Below are 21,258 nucleotides of genomic sequence, written 5' to 3' on the forward strand. Positions count from 1 at the left end.
ACTGTTGAATCTCAGATCTGTACCTCTGAAACAAATAATGCAATATATGTTAAGAAAAAAAAAAGAAGAAGAAGAAGGTAGCGGGAGGGGAAGAATGAAGCGGGGGAAATCGGAGGGGTAGACGAACCATGAGAGACGATGGACTCTGAAAAACAAACTGAGGGTTCTAGAGGGGAGGGGGGTGGGAGGATGGGTTAGCTTGGTGGTGGGTACTGAGGAGGGCACATTCTGCATGGAGCACTGGGTGTTATGCACAAACAATGAATCATGGAACACTTCATCTAAAACTAATGATGTAATGTATGGGGATTAACATAAGAATAAAAAATAAAAAAATAATAAAAATAAATAAAAATAAAATAAAATAAAATTTTTAAAAAAATAAAATGTAAGCTGCTAAGGGGATTTTCATTATCACAATTTTGATATTCAGAAAGAACATTCAATTCATAGCACAATATTTGTTAAATTTATATACAGACAAGGCATAATGAAAGAAAACTTGGATCTAGAATTTTTAAAAACTGGTTTTGTATCCCAACTTTGCCATGGGACCTTGGTGAAGTCCCTTGTTCCTTCAGGTCCAGTTTCCTCATCTGTGAAACAGAGATTCTTTATTTCAGTTACTGAGCATGTAATCTTGTGCCAGTCATTGCACTAAGAACTGAGGATTCCAGACTCTGTATGAAAACAAAATTCATTGACCTGTAGATGCCACAGGAAAAGTGAAAGCAATATACAATAGAAAAAAAGGGAATGATTCATCCTACCCGAGTGACCGACTGTTACACCATGTCTTAAAGAGGAGAAAGATTTTTGCCAAGTTGCCTAGTTTAGAATACCACAGGCAGAAAAAATGGCATGTGCAAAGGCGAGAAAACAAAACTCAACAGAATATGACTTCGAGTAAATTGCAGATAGTTTGCAGGTAAATAGATTAGAAAAGGTGGGAAGGATGACCAATGATACTGAAGACAGAAACAAGGGGCAAAACATGGATAGTTTGGATGTTACACTAAAAAGTTCATGTTTTATCACACATGAGGAGACCGGGTCTTTAAAGGGAGAGATATCATCAGATCTGTAGAGCTACAATAGCATTTTTACACAGTGTTTTGCTGGGGACTGTGACTGAAGGAAAGAGGATGAGTAGGAAATTGTTATAAAAGTTCACCCCCCACCCCACATCCTGTAGCCACTACCTCAGATGCCTTCTCAGCACAGCACTCTAGGAAGACACGGAGTTGATGAATGAGACAAAACCTATTTGGCACCCCTGTCCTGGAATAATACTAATACTGCCTTTGAGATGATATGAGAAATAAAATATTACCATTATTATTTATTATTTTGTTATTATATTATTTGTATTTTTAGTATTATTAGTTTGCTTATATAGTAACTAGAGAGTATCAAGCAAAAGACTGTGCAAGAAAAAAAAATCATTCTTTGCCAAAACAACTAACCATGTCTCTATACTGATCTCCACAGATTTCCAATCTGGGTCCCTAAGGGTACCTAGATGATCTTTCTGAACATGTTTATCTTACTTTCCCACTTAAAATCCTGCAATCTCTTCCCATTGCTCTCTTCCCACTGTGTCTTCCCATAGAGACCAAAATTCGTAACATGGTCCCAAAGTCCTGCATAATCTGGCCTCAAACTACCTACAGAGCCTCATCCTAGAAGCAGGATAACAGGCTTTGAAGTCTGACTACCTAGATTTGAATCTAGTCTGCCATTTATGACCTGTGATCCCTGGGTGATCCCTGGTAAACTGCTTGACTTCTTTGTACTTTGGTTTCCTCATCTGTAAAATGGGGATAATAATATGGTTAGAATGGTGCCTGGCACAATCTAAGGACATATAAATATCAGTAAGTTAATATTTATAATGTCACAAGTTATTATGATATAATATATACTACATGTTGATATATAAATACTATTAGTGTTGTTACGATCAACATTGCCACCATCACCATTTTCATACGTTTTCTGTTCCAGGCCCACTGGTCTTGCAGTTCTTCAAAAGAAACACCCATCTTTCCAACTCAGGGCTTTCCTATATGCTGATCCCTCTGTCTAGAACACTCTCTGTGTCTTTGCCCAGTCAATTCCTTCTTCATAATTCAGCTTAAACATCCTTCCCTCGGGGAAGCCTTCCTTACCCAGGCTCTGCTCCCACCCAAAACTAGGTCAGGGCGCCTGGGTGGCTCAGTTGGTTAAGCAACTGCTTTCGGCTCAGGTCATGATCCTGGAGTCCCTGGATCGAGTCCCGCATCGGGCTCTCTGCTTGGCAGGGAGCCTGCTTCTCCCTCTGACCCTCCCCCCTCTCATGTGCTCTCTCTCTCTCATTCTCTCTGTCTCAAATAAATAAATAAAATCTTTTTAAAAAAAAACTAGGTCAGATTCCCCACTTTAGGCTTTTCTTGCAGAGCACTTGTCATAGTCTGTAATTATATATATTATTTGATCAATTACTTGTGTAATGTCTATCTTCCCTACTAACCTATAAGCCCAATGAGTGGAGGGACTAAACTGACTCCTTGATCCCCTGGCATAGAACAGAACACAAATACTTACAGAATAAAAGGAAACTACTGTCAGATACAAGAAAATTAAAAAAAAAAAAAAAAGTACCAAGTACAGAAAAATGGTAATACATATTACTTTCTTTTTACAAAAAGAAATATACAGTTACCAAGACCTTTTCTCATTTAAAGAGGAGAAAAACTGATTTACTCATATAATGGGGAAAAAACTGGGGTTGTTTTAACATACAAGCCAGAAACTGCTTAACTAAAAATCTGAATTCACCAGATAGAAAAGAATAAAAAAAAAATTTTTAATAAAATGAAATGCTTACTTGAGCATTGTCAGGTTCTTCTTTAATTTTGTCCAGAAGCCCCTGCTGTGGTGCCATTGCTTTGCCACATTCACCATCCAAAGGTTCTTTCATTCTAATTTTTTATGTAAAGGAATTCCCCAGTCTAAAACTAACAGATTTCTTCTTGGTAAAGGATAGCTGGACTCCTAAAATACAACATAAAGGATTGGTACTCAGGTTTATTCTTTTTATTTTCTCCTTCATGTTTATCTATCTTAAAAGCTTTGTATTGAGCACAAGGCTTCAGAGTTGAGCCTTTGAAAATCAACTCTTCCGGGGCCATGACTAACTCTATACTCCCCTCTTCCTGCCTTCTGTTCCTTTAATAGTTATCTTCACATAAGAAAAGTCTTCCAGGGGCACCCAGGTGGATCAGTCAGTTAAGCACCCAACTCTTGAATTTGCTCATGATCTCAGGGTCCTGGGATAGAGCCCCACCAGGACTCCCAAGGGCTCAGGGCTGGGTGTGGAGACCTGCTCAAGAGTCTCTCTACCTACCTCTCTTCCCCTCTCTCTGTAAAAAAAAATAGATAAAATAAAATAAGAAAAGTCTTCTGGAAAAAGCTCCCACCTCCCTAATAACTTTAAAGACAAACACTCTGGTCTCTCAAATGGTGAAACTTACAGGGGGTACCAGACCAGCTGGGCAAGATGTGGGAAGAAGTTACCTAGCACTTAGGGGGAAGGGCTCAGAAATACAGTTTCTGACTCCGGGAGAATTAGTACTTGGAGGCCCACCTCAACTTTTATTTCTCAAAGTGGGGTACACCGAGCTCCCCACCCCCACCTCTAATTCAGCCTTTACTGGAGGCCTCCATAAGGGCCCCATTTCTTGGCCTAACGATAGATCAGAGCTCCAGATGCCACCACCAGTGAACAAGTACGCCCTTGTTTAAAGTGGACGACCTGAACTTTCTAGGGTCTCCCTGGGGGCCATGCCCACGAATAAGCCCCTCTTGAGCTCTGCTTCTCAATCGCTTCCCTGTAAACAAGAAACTCTATTAGCCATCCAACAGATTTCCCTTCCCCTAAGAGTAAGCGTACTAAACCTGAAGCAAAAAGGAAGCTCCCCAAAGTTGTCCTTATCCGAATAGTCAAGCCAGGCAGGGAAATGGGCAACTGGTGGAAAAGCCTGTGGGGAAGAAGAGATGAGAACTTCTGACCACTTGCCACAGTTACAACAATCTACGGGTGCTCATCCCTCCTTCGAGTATGGTATCGCTGCGAAAGTCTCGTCCCCACCAATAATCTCCGCGCCCGTCACCGAGTACAAACACGGCAACGTTGCATCTGATGGGGAGAACGCTAGTCGCAAATCCCTGTCACTGCGTCCCTGCGGCGAAATGCGCACGGCGTCAGCCGCGCAGCCCTCCCGGCGCCGCCCTCGCCCGGTGCCCGCCTCGTCACGTGGCGCGCCTGCCGCCCCGCCCCGCGCAGACCCTGCAGCAGCCAGCCGCTGCGCTCACCTTCCGATTGCCTCCCTGCTCCCAGGGAGTACCGGGTGGGTAAGGAGGCCTAGGACCCAAGGCTCCCCACGCCGGGACGAGGATTATTTTCTCTTACTGGAATTCTTCCGCCTGATCCATCGCAAAGCAACACCAGGCCAACCGCGCGTGCGCAGCCCTGGTCTCCGCCCCTCCTTTTCCCGTCATGCTCTGGACCTGAGCTGAGTGGATCTTCCCAGGATTCCTCTTTCCTTAGTTATGGTTGACTTCTTAAAGAGACCAAGACACAAAGGTGAAAAGGTAGAAGAAGGGGTTTGGGGCAGAAAGTTGGGGGCATTAGATAGTCTGCACTATGCTTTAATTCCCATTTCCAGAAAAATAGCCTACTAAGGAACATACGAATAAATAATGGCTGACATTTATTAAGCTCTGTGCTTGCTAAACACTTGACATGCATCATTCCACTTAATCCTCACCACAACCCCAAGAGGTACAAATTTTTATCTCAGAGATGTAAATGACTAGATTAATTAACTTGTTCAAAGCCAAGATTTGGTATTTTTCACTCAGAATTGGTTTTTGATTTGTGACTGCTGTATAATATTCCATTTTATGAATATGCTACAATTTAACTATCTACTATTGATGTACATTTGAGATATTTCCAGGTTTGGGCTATTAGAAATAATGCTGCTGTGAACTTTCCTGTCTTTTGTTGCACATATGCTGGGTTTATACCTAGCAATGAACGTGCTTGTTATGTATATATAAAATTTAAGTGGATAATGTCAAGAACTTTCAGAAAGTGGTTTTTCAGTTGCACTCCCACCAGCCATCTATGAGAGATCCAATTGCCCCACATCCTTGCCAATAACTACCACTGTACATCTTTTTAATTTTAACCATTCTGGTAGGGGTATAGTGGTATCTCATTGTGGCATTTTTTGTTTGTTGGGTTTTTAAAGATTTTATTTTAACGTAATCTCTACAGCCAACATGGGGCCCAAACTCACCACCCAGAAATCAAGAATCTCTCTCTCCAACGACTGAGCCAGCCAGTTGCCCCTCATTGTGGTTTTAATTTGGTTTTCCCAGATTTCTAATGAGATTGAGCCCATTTTTATGTTTTTGGATATCTGGATATACTCTTTTATGAAGTGCCTGTTCAAGTCTCTTACCCATTTTTGTATTGGATTGTCTGCCATTTTATTATGGACATATATTCTAGATATGAGTTCTTTGTTGTGTATATGATTGTAAATATCTTCTCCCACTCAGTGGCCAGGATTTCCCTTATTATTGGTGTCTTTAACAAACATAAAAGACCTTTATGCTTAGTGCTTCTTGCGTCCTGTTAAGAAATATTTTCCTACCAAAGGTCCTGATTAATTTCTGGGATTGTAATTACTTTGTCTTTCTCATTTAGCTCTTCAATCCACTTGAAGTGGGGATTTGTGTATCATGTGAGGTAAGTCAGGTTTCATTTTTTACATATGAATGTTAAATTAAGTACTATTTTTGAAAGTCTGTCCTTCCCCTATTGCTCTGTATTGTCACCTTTGCATAAATAAGTTGTCTATAAATGTGTGGATTTGTTTCAGGACTATGTAAACTATTCATTTTGTCTCTCTTTGTGGAAATATCACACTCTCTTAATTTCTGTGACAGCTTTACAGTAAATCTTGGTATCTGGTAGAAAAAAGTCTTCCTTCCCATTATGCTCTTCAAAATTGTCTTGGCTCTTCTTGGTCCTTTGCATATTCATATAAATTTTTTTTAAGATTTTATTTTTGGGATGCCTGGGTGGCTCAGTCATTAGGCGTCTGCCTTCAGCTCGGGTTGTGATCCCAGGGTCCTGAGATCGAGCTCCATATCAGGCTCTCCACTCCGCAGGAAGCCTGCTTCTCCCTCTCCCACTCCCCCTGCTTGTGTTCCCTCTCTCGCTGTGTCTCTGTCTGTCAAATAAATAAATAATATCTACACCCAATGTGGGGCTCTAACTCAGAACCCCGAGATCAAGAGTCACATGCTCCACTGACTGAGCCAGCCAGGCACCCCCATATAAATTTTAGAATCTACTTGCCAAATGTAACCAAATTTTGCTCATATATTGTAGAATCAGCCAGAATTTTGTTTAGTATTGCACTGAAACTATAGACCTGTTTTGGAGAATTGGCATTTGTTACTCATTGTGTTGAATTGGGTCCCCCAAAAAGATATGGTGACCTCAGGAAATAACGTTGTTGCAGATGTAATTAGTTTAGACATGGTCATATTGGAATAGGGCTGACCCTTAATCCAATATAACTCATGTCCTTATAAAAAGAGGAGATGTAGAGACAGGCACCTGTGGAAAGGACATCAGGTGACAATTGAGGCAGAAATTGAAGTACTGCAGCTGCAAGCCAAGGAATGCCAAGGATTAATGGCAAACACCAGAAGCTAGAAGAGGCAAGGAAGGATTCTCCCATTCACATTTCAGAGAGAAGAAAGCTCCGCTGATACCTTGATTTTAGACTTCAAACCTCTAGAACTGTAAGACAATAAATTTCTGTTTGTAACATTTTCTTACAGCAGGCCCAGGAAACTAATATGGTTGAATCTTCCAATCCATGAAAATAGTATACCTCTCCATTTGTTTCTGTAATTTCTCTTGATAATGTTTTATAGTTTTTAAATATAGAGATTGCATATCTTTTTTAGATTTGTTCTAGATCTTTGATATCTTGTATTTTCTTAAAGATTTACCCATTTATTTGAGAGAGAGAGAGCAGGGGGAGAGGCAGAAGGAGAGACTCTCCAGGCAGACCCCCTGCTGAGCATGGAGCCCTATGCGGGGCTTGATCCCACGACCCATGAGACCTGAGCTGAAACCAAGAGTCAGACACCCAACCGACTGAGTCCCCCAGGTGCCCCTTTTATGGTATTTTAAAGGGTAAGATTTCATTTTCTAATTGTTTATTTCCAGTATAAATATAGAAATATAATTGACTTTTGTATGTTGGTTTTGAAGCCAGCACCCTTGCTAAATTCATTTATTAATTCTAATAGTTTATCCATATTTGTAAAAATTTTCTAAGTTTTCGGCTGTATAGAGAATAATGACAAATTTATCTCTTCCTTTCTAAGCGTATAATTTTTATCCCATTTTCTTGCCTTAATGGAAATGGTGGTATTGGGCATCTGTATCTACTTCCTGCTATGTTGTTTTCAATATAAAATCATTAAATATTAAATTTGCTTTAGAATTTTTGCAGTCACCTGTGGGGGATTAAATATGGCAAATTCTTTGCAACTTCTTTCATTAAGAGAGGGAGTCTTTTTCCTTATCCCTTGTTTCTTGGCTGGCTTTATGATTTATTTTTACTATTAGAATGTGACAGAAGTGATATCCTGTAAATTCCCAAACATAGGTCTCAATAGTTTTTGCAGCTTCTGCTTTGACTTTCTTAGAACACTCTCACCACCATGTCAATATTAGATGGGTTAAACTACTAAATGATGAAAAACCACGTGCAGAAAGTAGCCCTATAGCCAGCACCAAGGCCCCATACGTATGAGTGGAACCATTTTAGATCCTCCAGATTGATAGATGACTGCAGCCTCATGAGTGAGCCCAGTCAAGATAAGCAGAAGAATTACCCAGCTAAGCCCAAATTATAGAGTCATGAATGAATAAACGGTTCTTATCATAAGCTAGTAAGTTTGGGGTGCTTTTTTATTTAGCAGTAGATAACTGTTACAGAATTGATATCTAAAAATGGAGTACTGCCATAACTAAAATCTAAAACATGTGACATTGACTTTGGGACCAGGCAGCCAGCAGAGTCTGGAAAGACAAGAAGTCTGTTATTGGAGGCCAGAAGAGCAGTGAGGAAATTGTTATTGGAGGCTGGAGGAAGACTAACCAGTGTAATGCAGTGGCAAAATATTTTGCAGCACTGCCACCTATAAAAACATGGAAAATAGAAAATGTAATTAGTGAACTTGTAGATCTGGCTTAGGAGATTTCTGGGCAGAATATATAAAGTGCTTATTGATTTATTTTACTCACCTATGATAAGGCTTTGCAAAAGATAAACAAGTTAAAGAAGGAACTTTTGTTTTCAAGCAGAAATTAGACAAAATATGGAGGGTCCAAGTCTCTCCAGCTAGCAAAATATCATCAAAATAAGAAACAAATCTCAGAAGAAAAATCACATATAGGACATTACAGGTAAAATGTGGCCTTAGGTCAAGATCAACTCAAGAGTGCAGCTGTAATCTTTAAAAAAAAAAGAGTGCAGCTGTAAGACCTCAAAAGGAGTTAAACAGTGCCTCATAGACCCTCTCATCTAGACAGAAGGGCTTCTAAGAAACAAGGGCATTGTCCCATAGCAATCTGACACACCCAGAGTAGAGAGAGTTCTGTCTCAGAAAGAAGAATGGAGGTGGTGGGGTGCCTGGGTGGCTCAGTCGTTAAGTGTCTGCCTTTGGCTCAGGTCATGATCCCAGGGTCCTGGGATCAAGCCCCACATCGTACTCCCTGCTCAGCAGAAAGCCTGTTTCTCCCTCTCCTAATCCCCCTGCTTTGTATTCCCTCTCTCACTGTGTCTCTCTGTGTCAAATAAATAAATAAAATCTTTAAAAAAAAAGAATGGAGGTGGTTTGGGGGTCACAGAGTGAATCCCAGTAAGATCCATGAAGTTTGTATGTATTGTATGGTGACTAATATAACATAATAAAATTAAATTAAAAAAAAAAAAGATCCACGAAGTTTTTAAGGGACGTATTTGGGCAAAACCAAAACCTTAGACTATAAGGATTACTGACAGTTTGAAATGAAAAAGATCCTTATAGAAGCTGAGAAAGCTACTCAGCTGCAAATGTGGATCATTTCTTACAGAAAATGAAGGTTTCTCAGGGGAGAAAGCCATGAGCCCCGAGGGAAGAAGCAAAAGCCTCTGGAGAAAATTAATTATGAAACCATTCCCAGGGAACAAAACAATCAAAGAACATCCCTTGTCCTTGGAGTAGGAGAATCTGACAACAGGTGCCCAGGTAGTGAATTACTTTGGATCAATGACTGTTGTATGCTTTCTGTTCTTCCTCTTTTTGAACAGGAGCATTCATTGAAGGAGTCATTATGTCTCTATATCATCAGGTGTTTGGGGTGTGTGGGGAGCAGAGAGCAAGGGGACCAGATAACTTGTCTTTTTTTTTTTTTTTAAAGATTTTATTTATTTATTTGAGAGAGAGAATGAGATAGAGAGCATGAGAGGGGGGAGGGTCAGAGAGAGAGGCAGACTCCCTGCTGAGCAGGGAGCCCGACGTGGGACTCAATCCCGGGACTCCAGGATCATGACCTGAGCCGAAGGCAGTCGCTTAACCAACTGAGCCACCCAGGCGCCCGATAACTTGTCTTTTTAGTTCATAGGCCTTTGGATTGAAAAAGTTGCACCTGAGCAGTTGCACCCAATGAACTACACCAAAGGAGTTTCTTCTTCATAGGCCTGATTTAGATCCTGGACTTTGATCCAATGCCATAATGATTTGAGACTTTCGGTTGAGAATGTGAGTGTATTCTGATTGGGAAGGGACATCAGTTGTTATGTCCAGAAGGCAAACTATAAGAGATTGTTTCCAAAGATGGCCACCAACAATTCCTCCCATCTCTGTATGTGTATGAGGTTTCTACTATCAAGAAGTGGAGGAGAGCCTGGGTGGCTGAGTCGTTAAGTGTCTGTCTGCCTTCAGCTCAGGTCATGATCCCAGGGTCCTGGGATCGAGCCCCGCATCGGACTCCCTCCTCTGCGAGAAGCCTGCTTCTCCCTCTCCCACTCCCCCTGCTTGTGTTCCCTCTCTCACTGTGTCTCTGTCAAATAAATAAATAAAATCTTAAAAAAAAAAAAAAAAAAGAAGTGGAGTCGGGACACCTGGGTGGCTCAGTCCGTTAAATGTCTGCCTTTGGCTCAGGTCATGATCCCAGGGTCCTGGGATTGAGTCCCGCATCGGGCTCTCTGCTCCACAGGGAGCCTGCTTCTCCCTCTGCCTCTGTCTCTCTGTCTCTCATGAATGAATAAATAAAATCTTAAAAAAAAAAAAAAAGTGGAGTCAGTTTCCCTGCCACTTGAATCTGGGCTGGCCTGTCAACTTATTTTGACCAATAAATTACAGGGGAGTGACAGTGTGACAGTCATAGGTGTAGGCTCTAAGAGAACAGGCAGCTTCTGCCTTTGCTCTCTCGGAGCCACCATCATGTAAACAGGTGTGGCCATCCTACTGGAGAGACCACATAGAGAGAGGAGAGAAGCCCCTGAGCTTCCCTGCCAAGGTCCCAGGGATGTAGGTGAAGTTATCTTGGGTATTCCAGCCAAATTCCTAGCTGAAAGCATCAACATACTTTGGGCAGAAGAACTCCCCAGCTGAGCCCAACCAATCACAGAATCATGAGAAATAACAAATTGTTGCTTTAAGCCACAATGTTTTGGAGTGGTTTACTACATAACAGTAGATAACTGACACACTAAAATAGTTTACATCTTTTAGTTTGGTGTTATTAGGAATTCCTTCTGGGTTTGTATGTTTTGTTTCAAGAATCCTTACTGTATACTTCTATTTCACATTCCCAGTTGCAATATTATGACCTGTTTAGAGTACAGATTTATTATTTATCACTCTTTCTTTTCCTCTCCCTTTCCTCTACCTTGAAAACGAGTTAGAGTATTTTAATTATTTTGCTCAGATAAAGTTATAGATGATATATTTTTTGAATCCCTGTGTGTTGAAGACTATTTTTGTAACAAAGAAACCCCAAAATTCAATACCTCAAATAAACTGAAATTTAGGGGTGGCTGGGTGGCTCAGTTGGTTAAGTGTCTGCCTTTGGCTCAGGTCATGATCCCAGGGTCCTGGGATCGAGCCCCATCGGTCTTCCTGCTCAGCGGGAGCCTGCCTCTCCCTCTGCCCCTCCCCCTCTTGCTTGTGCACTTTCTCTCTCTCAAATAAATAAAATCTTCAAAAAATAAAATAGAAAACAAACAAGTTTATCTTTCATATCACCATTCAAGGCACATGCTCTAGGTCATTAGCAGTTATGCTTCTACATCATCATTTATGAACGCAGGAGTCTCCCAACTTGTTTCTCCATCACTGAAACTCAGTCACAAGCACATCCTTCTAAGAGTCTGGAGGAAGCACACGTGGGTCGTACATTGCTGGGCTCAAAAATGACACATAAAACTCTAAGTACTTACTACTAGAGCCTCTTGTCCATGTGACCGTGTGTAACGGCATTGAGGCGGGGGGAGGGTGTGGGGAGGAAAGAGTGTCATGTTCCAATCAATAATTATAATCCCACAGTTAAACTGACATATTTGGTTATGAGGTGCTGCTAAAGCAAAACCAAAGTTGCAGGGAAGTGATAGGCAGCTCTCCAGCTCAAGAGCACAGTGCAGATGGATGAGTAGTAAGTGCAGAAAATCCTAAATGAAACATGAAAATAAAATTTACTTACAAAAGAAAGAGAATTAGGCCAGCTTTGGACTTCTCATCTGCAATACTATGACAGAAACTAAAATCCGAGAATGTTATACAATGGCCAAGACATTTGTCAGGGCCAATTAATGACATTTCTGGAAATACTCTGCAAGGTATAGTGTAGATTGCTAACTTCCCAGTGAATTTCAGTCTTTTCTACTTTTATGATTAATTCTATCCATCATAGGCAGGCCAAGCCTTCTCCGCCTCTCCCCTTCTCAGAACTGCCTGGCCAATCCCAGGAAAAGGAAGCCCCATAGCTTCCCTGGGCCTGGAGGCAGTGGAGGAAGTGTGTATAAATTTGGGCCAGTGAGTCTTTATTCAGTGATGAGGTTAGGTTTTAACATGCTTATCTGTGAAGAATATATGAAAATAAACATTCATAGCAATGTGCATATACAGGCAGGACTTTATGTAAGTTGTATGTGATTTAAATTACTGTAAATATGGGTGTGCATGTACAAGAAAGCCATAGGGATTGGGGTTGATTAGGCCATGACATTATTCCAAGTGACCTCCAGGCAAGCTTGACCATGTCTAGACAGACAGGCAGCTTTCTGAGCGCTGTAGCTCTCTGGTACCAGCCCTGTGTCCTCCCACGATCTCAGACTTAAGAGGTGGAAGGCCCTTTGGTGGTTATATGGCCCGAGGCTTGCGCTGTGCTTGAATCCTGCTTGCAGCACTGCAGAGGTAATCTTCAGTCTCTGCACACCTTTCAAGACAAGGAGTTAACTCTTCCCTAGCAACTCCTTTTACAAAGTAGACAGTTCTGCCTTCAGGAAGGTTCTGATCATAAACCCTGGCTAGGCCCTAGGAAGGTAGTCCCTTCTCCCTCTTCTGTCCTCACCCCCACTTATATAATTCAGCCCCGGGGTACCACCCTTGCTTTTCTCAATCACGGTACCTAAAATTATCAAGTATTATTGAGCCAGAGCTGGTGCTAAGCACTAGACATAGAGATGAATGAGTTAAATTTTAGCTTTTAAAGTTCATGTGCTAGAGGGGAGGCAGACATGGAAAAACTATCAACAAGAATTAGAAGGAGTGAATAACTGGGCGGGGGAGGAAGAGAGGTGGCTTTCAGGAAAGACTCCTGCAGGAGGGAAGACACCTGAGCTGAGTCGGAGGCAGAGTCAGGCCGAGGAAGCCTGCAGTCAGTGCTGATCCTCTACCCACACACTCTCCAGCTGTGTCCCTAGCTCCCCACTCTCATCTCCTGCTAATCCCAAAAACCCAGAGAGGAGAAAACAGGCTTAGACATCCCTGAGGAGGGGTCAGCCGGGTCAGCATCACACAGAGTTACAGGAGACGCTGAGAGTGGGAGGTGCCACCGCGTGAATGCAGCAGTCCTCCAACTGCCCCATGGGGCCCAGCCCTGTGTCTGATTCCCCTCTGGGAGAGGCGCAGAAGGAGGGGACAGGCCCTCCAGCTCAGAAAGAGAGCTTTACAGGACAATGTGCTAACCCAAGAGGCAGCCCTAAGCCCTGGCTCTGGTGAGGGTCTAGACCCCTGGATCAGAGAATAGGAAAGGCCATGGGCCTGGCCCAGCTGAGCAGCCCTTGCCCCAAGGGCCCCTGCTATGGGCTTGGGACTCCTGACGACAGCTCTCTGGCAGTTCTGGCAGGTGTAAGTCTGTCAGCACCCAGGAACTATGGACTCTGTGGTTACATCAGCCCAGCTCAACACTAGTCATAGATTCTTAGCCTAGAGAAGGCTCTGGGGTGCTAAGGAAGAAGAAAGGAAGGAAGCAAATGACTTCCTTCTGTACCAGGCACTACACAGGATGCTTCATACAGATTAAGCCTTTGATACCACAAAATCTCAATTTTAGCATGGTCATAAGAAAGGATACACATCAAACTGTTAACACTCATCTGTGATGGGTAGAATATTAGAGGACTTTGTTTCAATATTTTATACAATAATGTGTTATCAGAAATAAAATATTTCTAGCAGCCAAAATATCTACCTATTGATAATGAAGATATATATCTTATGTCCCATTTTTTTTATGTAAAGGGTCAATCATTAACATTAAAGTACTGACTTCTATTCACCCTGTCATTCCTCCTCAGCTGAGGCAGTGGCTCCTCTAAATGGAGAGGTTGGAAGGAGAAACTATGTGCAGTTCAGACTCTTCTGCTTTTCTTTCTACGTGGAAGCAAGTTGTCAACAGGGAACTAGTTTCCTTGCCTCTTCTCTGCCTTAAGTCTCACAGGGGCAGGCCTGCCATGTGGGGAGTCTCTATCCTCCAACCTAGCCTTTTCCAGTAGTGAAGGTGATAGATACCTTTGTTTACCATTTCCTGAATCTCATTTCTCAATTGGTTTAGAAGTTAGTGGGGAAGAGGAATGCTAATTATTGGACCCCTTCACACTCCCAATAGTATAATGGAAAGAATACTGAATCAGGAGATACAAAGTCAAGTTAGTTATCCTAGATCTGCCACTTAGGAGGTGTGCCCTAGGGCAAATCACTTATCACTTAAGACCTCAGTTTCTTACCTGATGGAGTCTACATTCTTGATTATAAGCAACAGAAACCGGGTCTGGTTGTTTTATTTATTTATTTTTATTTTAATTCCAGTGTAGTTAATGTATAGTGCTATATTATTTTCAGGTGTACAATATAGTGATTCAACAGTTCCATATATTACTCAGTGCTCATCAGGATAAGTACACACCCCTTCTTCTTCTTCTCCTCCTCCTCCCCCTCCCCCTCCCCCTCCTTCTCCTTCTTCTTCTTCTTCTTCTTCTTCTTCTTCTTCTTCTTCTTCTTCTTCTTCCTTCCTCCTCTTCCTTTGAGTCGGCTCCACATCCAACATGGGGCTTGAACTCATGACCCCAAGATCAAGAGTCACATGTTCTAATGACTAAGCCAACCAGACACCCAGGTCTGGTTGTTTTAAACCAAAAAGGAAAAATATGGTGGCTTGCCCAAATGATGAGAAGCTCTAAGAAGAGGTTTAGACAATGAACAAAATGAGGGACCTCCCAAGATCTGTCAGCAAGAATAGCTTGATCCATGTCACAGATATTGCTAAAATAAACTTTATGCCAAACATTCTGTCTTTGAGTCTGGGTAAGCTAAATGCTAAGATAACCTCCCAAATTATAGAGGTTCTACACTGTGGAAGTTTATTTCTGTTTCACACAATAGTCCAACATGGGTGCTCCTGGTCTAGTGGCTTTTCTGGGCAGCTCTCTTCCAGGCATTGGCTCAGGGATCCATAATCCTTCCATTTTGTGTTTCTGTCCTCTTCTATGTCTGTGGAGTCTTCTCCATTCAGCCAATAGTTGGGGAAAGAGAGGGCAAAGATCACATGTGGGATGTTTATATAAGTCAGGCCTACATGTTGGGCATTGTTTCTATGTTCCACTGTCCAGAACTCAAGTCACATGGATGCACCTAACTTCAGGAAAATGTAGTATATCTGTATGCCCAGGAGGATAAGAAAATGGGGTCTGACAAACATTTGAAAATCTCGGTCACAACATCACTTGAACAGGATTCAAAGTTCTAAGAATGATCATCTGATTGGCCAAGTTTAGGTTACATGCTAAGCTACTGGCCATATCAGGAAGAAAATATGGAAAGAACCTATCCCTCTCTATTCTACTGTGAGAGGAGACAAACAGAGAGATTGTCCTCACAGTGGAAAATTTCCCTAAAAGAGAGATCAGGATGCTTAAAAACAAGGGGAGAGACAAATGTCTGGTATATCTGTAATCTGTATGGATTACACAAGAGAGTCTCTAAAGGCTTTTCCAGCTTTAATAGTTTATAATTCAGATGCAAGAACTAAAATAAAATATAGATGTCCAAAGATTTCTATTGAGAGGAATAGCCCTCCACTTTCTGAGGGCCTTCCTGACTCTCAGAAGAGCAAATAATTCACAGAACAAGAAAATATTTGTCAATGCATGGGACAGCATTAGTGCTCAATGAACCATATAGTCTAAAAAAAGTATGATTCAGTAACATAACATGTTAAAATGGAAAATAGCACTGCAAGATCATGACCTTGAATTTTTTTTTCCAGGTTTGTCACTACTAAAAGAGGCCTACTAGCAGCTCTAATATTTTGGCCCCATATTTACTCTCATGTATATCCCTAACATCTAAATTTGATTTTTAGTAGTTTTATCCACCAAAATTATCTGGAATTCATTGTAGAGTAGCTGATTATATGGGGCAGGGGGAAAAATTTAGTATGACTTTAGAAGATTCTGTTATGGCGAGAAAGAAGGGATGTTTCAAGGATGTCAGGGGCAGAGCTAAAAGGACAAAGCCTAGACATGTACCCACTGGTAAAGTTGTGATAATTTAACTTTAAAATGTCATCATTAGAGTGAATTGGAATAAGTCAAATCTACAAAGGCTATGCGTTCATACTAAGACTCAAATGAGAGAAGTAAACAAAAAATATAGCTTTAAGTAAACAAAAAAATTTAATACAATAGAAGGATGAATACAATATATGTTTAATAATGAGTTACATGTGGGTCTTTGAGTGTACAGGTGTGGATGCACATTTATTTTTTCTTCTGTAAAGGATGTGTTGATTTAAATATATCCATATGTAAGGACGCCTGGGTAGCTCAGTCGGTTGGGCGTCTGCCTTCGGCTCAGGTCATAATCCAGGGTCCCGGGATCAAGCCCCGCGTCAGGCTCCCTGCTCAGTGGGGAGCCTACTTCTCCCTCTGCCTGCCGCTCCCCCTGCTTGTGCGCTCTTTCTCTCTCTCTCTGGCAAATAGATAAATAAAATCTTTAATAAATTAATTAATAAACAAATAAATCCACATATAATTTGCCTATATTTATGTTTCATATATGAGCAAGCAGATAAAAAGGAACCAAAAAGTAGGATGAAGGAGCCATCAAGACTAGTAATTTTGTAAAATTACCACAACCAGATAGAAGGGGAGTCTGTCAATTACTCAGCACCAGATTTACAATAAGCAAGTAAAAATAGAGTTGAGCCGATATTCCAGGAATGAGAAGGGTGAATCAATCTTCCATCTCTCAGGAGAGAAAACAACTAAATGGCCCTACTAATTATAATAAAATACTGGTAAGAAATACATAAGTTTTTAAGCAGATCGATGTTATATAATGGCAAGATGATTGATTAAGGACTATTGGTCATGAAAAACTTAGAACTTACATCATTTCCAAGACAGACACTAAGTTTCAAAAATTAAAAACCATAAAGAAGACAGAGAATTACAAATCCTGTGGTACTTAAAAACTTTTACTATTACAAAAGGGTTTTTAACAAATGGTCTAAATTACCCTGGACAACAAAACTAGGTTTTATATCCCAACCAAGAAAGAATTAGTTAATATCACAGATCCTGGAACCTCAACTGGTCTAAAGTTGTATTTCTTTTTCTACTGGATTTGATAAGATTTCTGAAATCCTAGAAAATAATCAAAATGCTACTACTGAAACCTTAAGAAGAAATCAAATATTGTATAATCTTAAGGGGTATAAAGCAGTATAAAGATAATGCAGTAATATGGCATTGAATAGGTTTAGATACAAGTGTAGTTGATTTTGCAATTTTTGTATTTGTGCATACTTTGCTGATGTTTAAGGCATATGAGATATTCAAAAGTATCAGCCATATTAAATTTTTAATTCCAGTTTAAATTGTTTAAGGGAATTAAATTAATCAAATGTGTATTATATGTTAAATGATCAAGCAAAAATGATTTCAACATTTCATTTATTAGAAATATGATTTTGGGGCACCTGGTGGCACAGTTGGTTAAAGCATCTGACTCTTGTTTCGGCTCAGGTCATGATCTCGGGGTCGTGGGATTGAGCCCTGTGTTGGGCTTTGCACTCAGCGGGGGGTCTGCTTGAGATTAGATTCTCCCTCTCCCTCTACCCCTCCCCCCCTCCCCCTCCTCTCAAATAAGTAAATATCTTTAAAAAAAAAAAGTATGATTTTGTAAATTGGGTATTAAACAACAAATAGCTGTGAGTATCCTCCAGGCAAAAAAGCCCCCTAGACATGAAAAATACTGAGTCATAAGGCACAAAGTAGATAATGTGTTTTTACTACTACTCTTTGAGAAGAAGGGAAAGTAATAAATGGGAGACTAAAACAAGGGCTTGGTTGAAAGAATTTTGGAAATTGTGTCACATACACTTTCTGAGGACACACAACCAAACAGATAATTAGTCTACAGTGTGGTGAATATTACAGAAGGGATGCTCTGGGAACAAAAAGAAAGAAAAGTTAACTCAACGTGTGCATCTGTTACTTACCAGGCATAGTAGAAGACTATGTAATTGACTAGATGTTTGTAACCAAGTATCATGGAAACCTCACATCCCTTCTAATTCCAAACATTTTTCACAATGTGGGGAAACCAGATTAAGCCTAAAATGTCCCCATGGCTAGGATCTAGACATATTCTCCAGGCCTACCTAATTGATAGGACAGCCAAGATGTCTGTTTGCTAAGGGACTTCTGGAAGAGAACTGATGTGAAGGGAAAAAAAATAAGCCATCAGGACAAGTCTGGTGCAGTAATGAAGCCTCAGGAACAGAGTACAGCATCTGTCACTTGGATTTGACTCAGCCTCAGCTCAAATGGTGTCATGTCTAAGGAAAGGGAGAGACAGGGGAAGAATGAGGTCTCAAGAACACACAAGAAAGAGCAAAAATCAAAACTTGAAATATCAGTTTTTACTAAAATTTCTGACATATTAATCCTACTTTGGGACCCCTCCAATAGAGTATAACACAAATGTGAGGAGAGATGGTCTCCTCACTTTATTGTAGACATCAAGAGATCATATTTCCAAGGAAATGCTGATTACAAATTAGAGGGCTCAAAGATTAGTTAAGCAGATTCCCCTACTTCTGACAAAGTTGTAAGTGATAGAGTTAGCATTTGGACCCGGATACTGTGTGAATCCAATTCTTTTCTTTTTTTTCTTTTCTTTTCTTTTTTTTTTTCATTTCGATGTGCTCCTCTGTGGTTTCCTGGCTGTGTCTATTTCTAATGATAACTACTTCACTTGCAGCTCTCAAGTGAAGGATGCTCAGTCTCCTATACTATCTGTCTTAGGATTTAAAGTTGAGTCTGTATCCCCCATGCTCCCTTTTCCTGCACTTAATTAAAAATTCATGTTCCTTTCAAGCTTATTTCATCAGGCTTTATTTGAGTACCCCTTCTTATTACTGACACCTACTCATCTCCTAGTCACTCTTTAACATTCATTGAAGAATTTAGCTGCTGGCTCACTGTTTTCCTCTTCTGCCATGAATTAACCTTTCCCATGGACACTTCCAACACCTTGGTCTCAGTTTATTTAGCTTCTCAATTTCAGTGAACTTTTCCCATTTCTACTTGAACTTCCCCCATTCCAAAGACACATCTTGAACCCTTTGATTGACTAAAATTGCTCCAACTCGGAGATAATGTATCCAGATATCCCACTTTCTGACTACAGTCTTCTATCTCCTCTGTTTTCTCACTCAATTTTTCCCTCTAAAGCTCCACTTCTATTTTATAAAGACCTCTGGTTCTTTGATCAGTCTATCTTCATTCTATTTATTCACCTCTGCTGTCTTCTCTTCCTTTTATACTTTCTACTAGTCACTTATCAATATCCTCAACTCTCTCCTATGGACCTTATGTTGTTCCTACTTCTCCACGCCCACACCTGGACTGCTTATTATTGTTGATAAAAGTCATAGAACCTACCAAGATGGCACAAATATAAATTCAAGTTCCTCAGCCTCCACTGGACTAATGATATTGTCTAGAAATCCTCCCATGCCTCTTTTGTCAGTTCTCTCTTCCATTCTTCACAGTGACTATTCATTTTCTCCTTTCTCTTCAAATCTCTGACCCTATCACTTCATTCACAGCAGATGACCTGACCTCTTATTTTCATAGAGAAAATACTATACAAACAATTAAATAAGAACTTCCTCAGTTCCTGGCACCAAATGCACCATTTTCTGCAATTAAACCTACCATTCTTTCTTTCCTCTAATTACAAAGGAGAGTCTCTTTGTCATAGCCACACGCCTCTTAGAAGAGCTGACCACACTCACTGTTTCATTTCTTTCACACCCATTCCTCTGCTGTCCACTGCTGTCTGGTTTCTGCCTGTTACAGGAATCACTCTTGGTGAATTCACTAATGACTTTGTTGCTAAATCCTATGGCTATTTATCAGTCCTTATTTCATCAATCAACGGCATTGCTACTATTGACTTCATCCTCTCTTTTTTTTTAATTAAGATTTTTATTTATTTGAGAGAAAGAGAAAGAGGGCACACACACGCATAAGCAGGAGGAGGGGCAGAGACAGAGAATCTCAAGCAGACTGCACGCTAAGCACGGGGGCCTGACAAGGGGCTCGATCTCACAACCATGGGATCATGACCCTGAGATCACCACCTGAGCCGAAACTAAGAGTCAGACACTTAAATGAATGAGCCACCCAGGTGCCCAGACCTCATCCTCTGTTAAACCTCACCATTTGGCTTTGTGATACCATATTCTCCAAGTTTTCCTCCTATGGCCTTAGCCATTTCTTTTTAGTCCCTTTCTTGTGTTCCCATATCTATGCTAATTGATTAGTTATCAATGTTCCTCAAGGCTTCTGTCTTTGACCTTCTTTTCACCTCATTCTACCCACAATGAGTGTACTCTCACTACCCACTTCTATGGCTATAATCATCAACTCTATGCAATGACTCAAAAAAACTACAACTCTTTCCCAGATATTTCTTCTGAACTGTTTATCCAACTGTCTATTAAATATTTCCCTTTGGGTATTCCACAGCATCTCAAACTCAACATATCTAAAATTGAACCCAGGGGCACCTGGGTGACTCAGTTAAGTATCTGCCTTCAGCTCGGGTCATGATCCCAGGGTTCTGGGATCAAGCCCCATATTGGGCTTCCTGCTCAGTGGGGAGGTGGGGAGTCTGCTTCTCCCTCTGCCTCTGCCCCTCTGCCCCACTTGTGCTTGTGCTCGCTTTCTCGCTCTCTCTCTCAAATAAATAAATAAAATCTTTTTTAAAAAATAAAATTGAACCTATTATTTGTCCGAATGCCCCACTCCTTCAACTGCTCACCTCCCCCCCTCTTGTGTTCCCTATCTCTTGGAACAATACCACCATCCGCCAGGATGTGACAATGAGAAATAGAAACAAAGATATTCTGAAGCAGAAAGGATACACACATGCATCCATTCATTAAACAAACATTTATCAAGTGACTCCCTGCCCAGTATTGTGTTAAGTACTAGGAGATAAGCTGTGAGAGACAAAGACCTACAGTTCCAGAAACAGAAAGAAAGTACATGTCAGGCAGAGATGCAGAGAAAGACCTACACAGAAAGTTTCATTGCAATTTGTGTGTTTGAT

The 21,258-nt window shown here is 40.9% G+C and overlaps 2 protein-coding genes across 6 annotated transcripts in view; one reads left to right on the forward strand and one right to left on the reverse strand.

Annotated features, from left to right (window-relative positions):
- Window positions 1-4,499, reverse strand: part of LOC102729828 (zinc finger MYM-type protein 6) — a 25,945-nt gene extending 21,446 nt beyond the window's left edge. Inside the window, exons 1-3 of one of the 5 annotated variants that reach the window (XM_081818056.1) lie at window positions 4,454-4,499; window positions 3,940-4,022; window positions 2,870-3,036 (exon numbers count right to left, since the gene is read on the reverse strand). In XM_081818056.1, the coding sequence (XP_081674182.1) occupies window positions 2,870-2,962 (93 nt within the window). In that variant the 5' untranslated portion in view covers window positions 2,963-3,036; window positions 3,940-4,022; window positions 4,454-4,499. Of the gene's footprint in view, window positions 1-2,869; window positions 3,037-3,939; window positions 4,255-4,356 lie in introns of those variants that run through there. The other 4 variants (XM_081818055.1, XM_081818054.1, XM_081818057.1 and 1 more) reach the window with 4 other exon arrangements.
- A 117-nt stretch (window positions 4,500-4,616) lies between these two features.
- ZMYM1 (zinc finger MYM-type containing 1) overlaps window positions 4,617-21,258 on the forward strand; it is a 44,133-nt gene continuing 27,491 nt past the window's right edge. Inside the window, exons 1-2 of the mRNA XM_031027301.2 lie at window positions 4,617-4,635; window positions 5,762-5,803. The gene's annotated coding sequence lies outside the window, so the exon portion shown is untranslated. The remainder of the gene's footprint in view (window positions 4,636-5,761; window positions 5,804-21,258) is intronic.

Source organism: Leptonychotes weddellii, chromosome 4 (genome assembly GCF_054177405.1).
Source record: "Leptonychotes weddellii isolate Sample4059 chromosome 4, ASM5417740v2, whole genome shotgun sequence".
Taxonomy (NCBI): domain Eukaryota; kingdom Metazoa; phylum Chordata; class Mammalia; order Carnivora; family Phocidae; genus Leptonychotes; species Leptonychotes weddellii.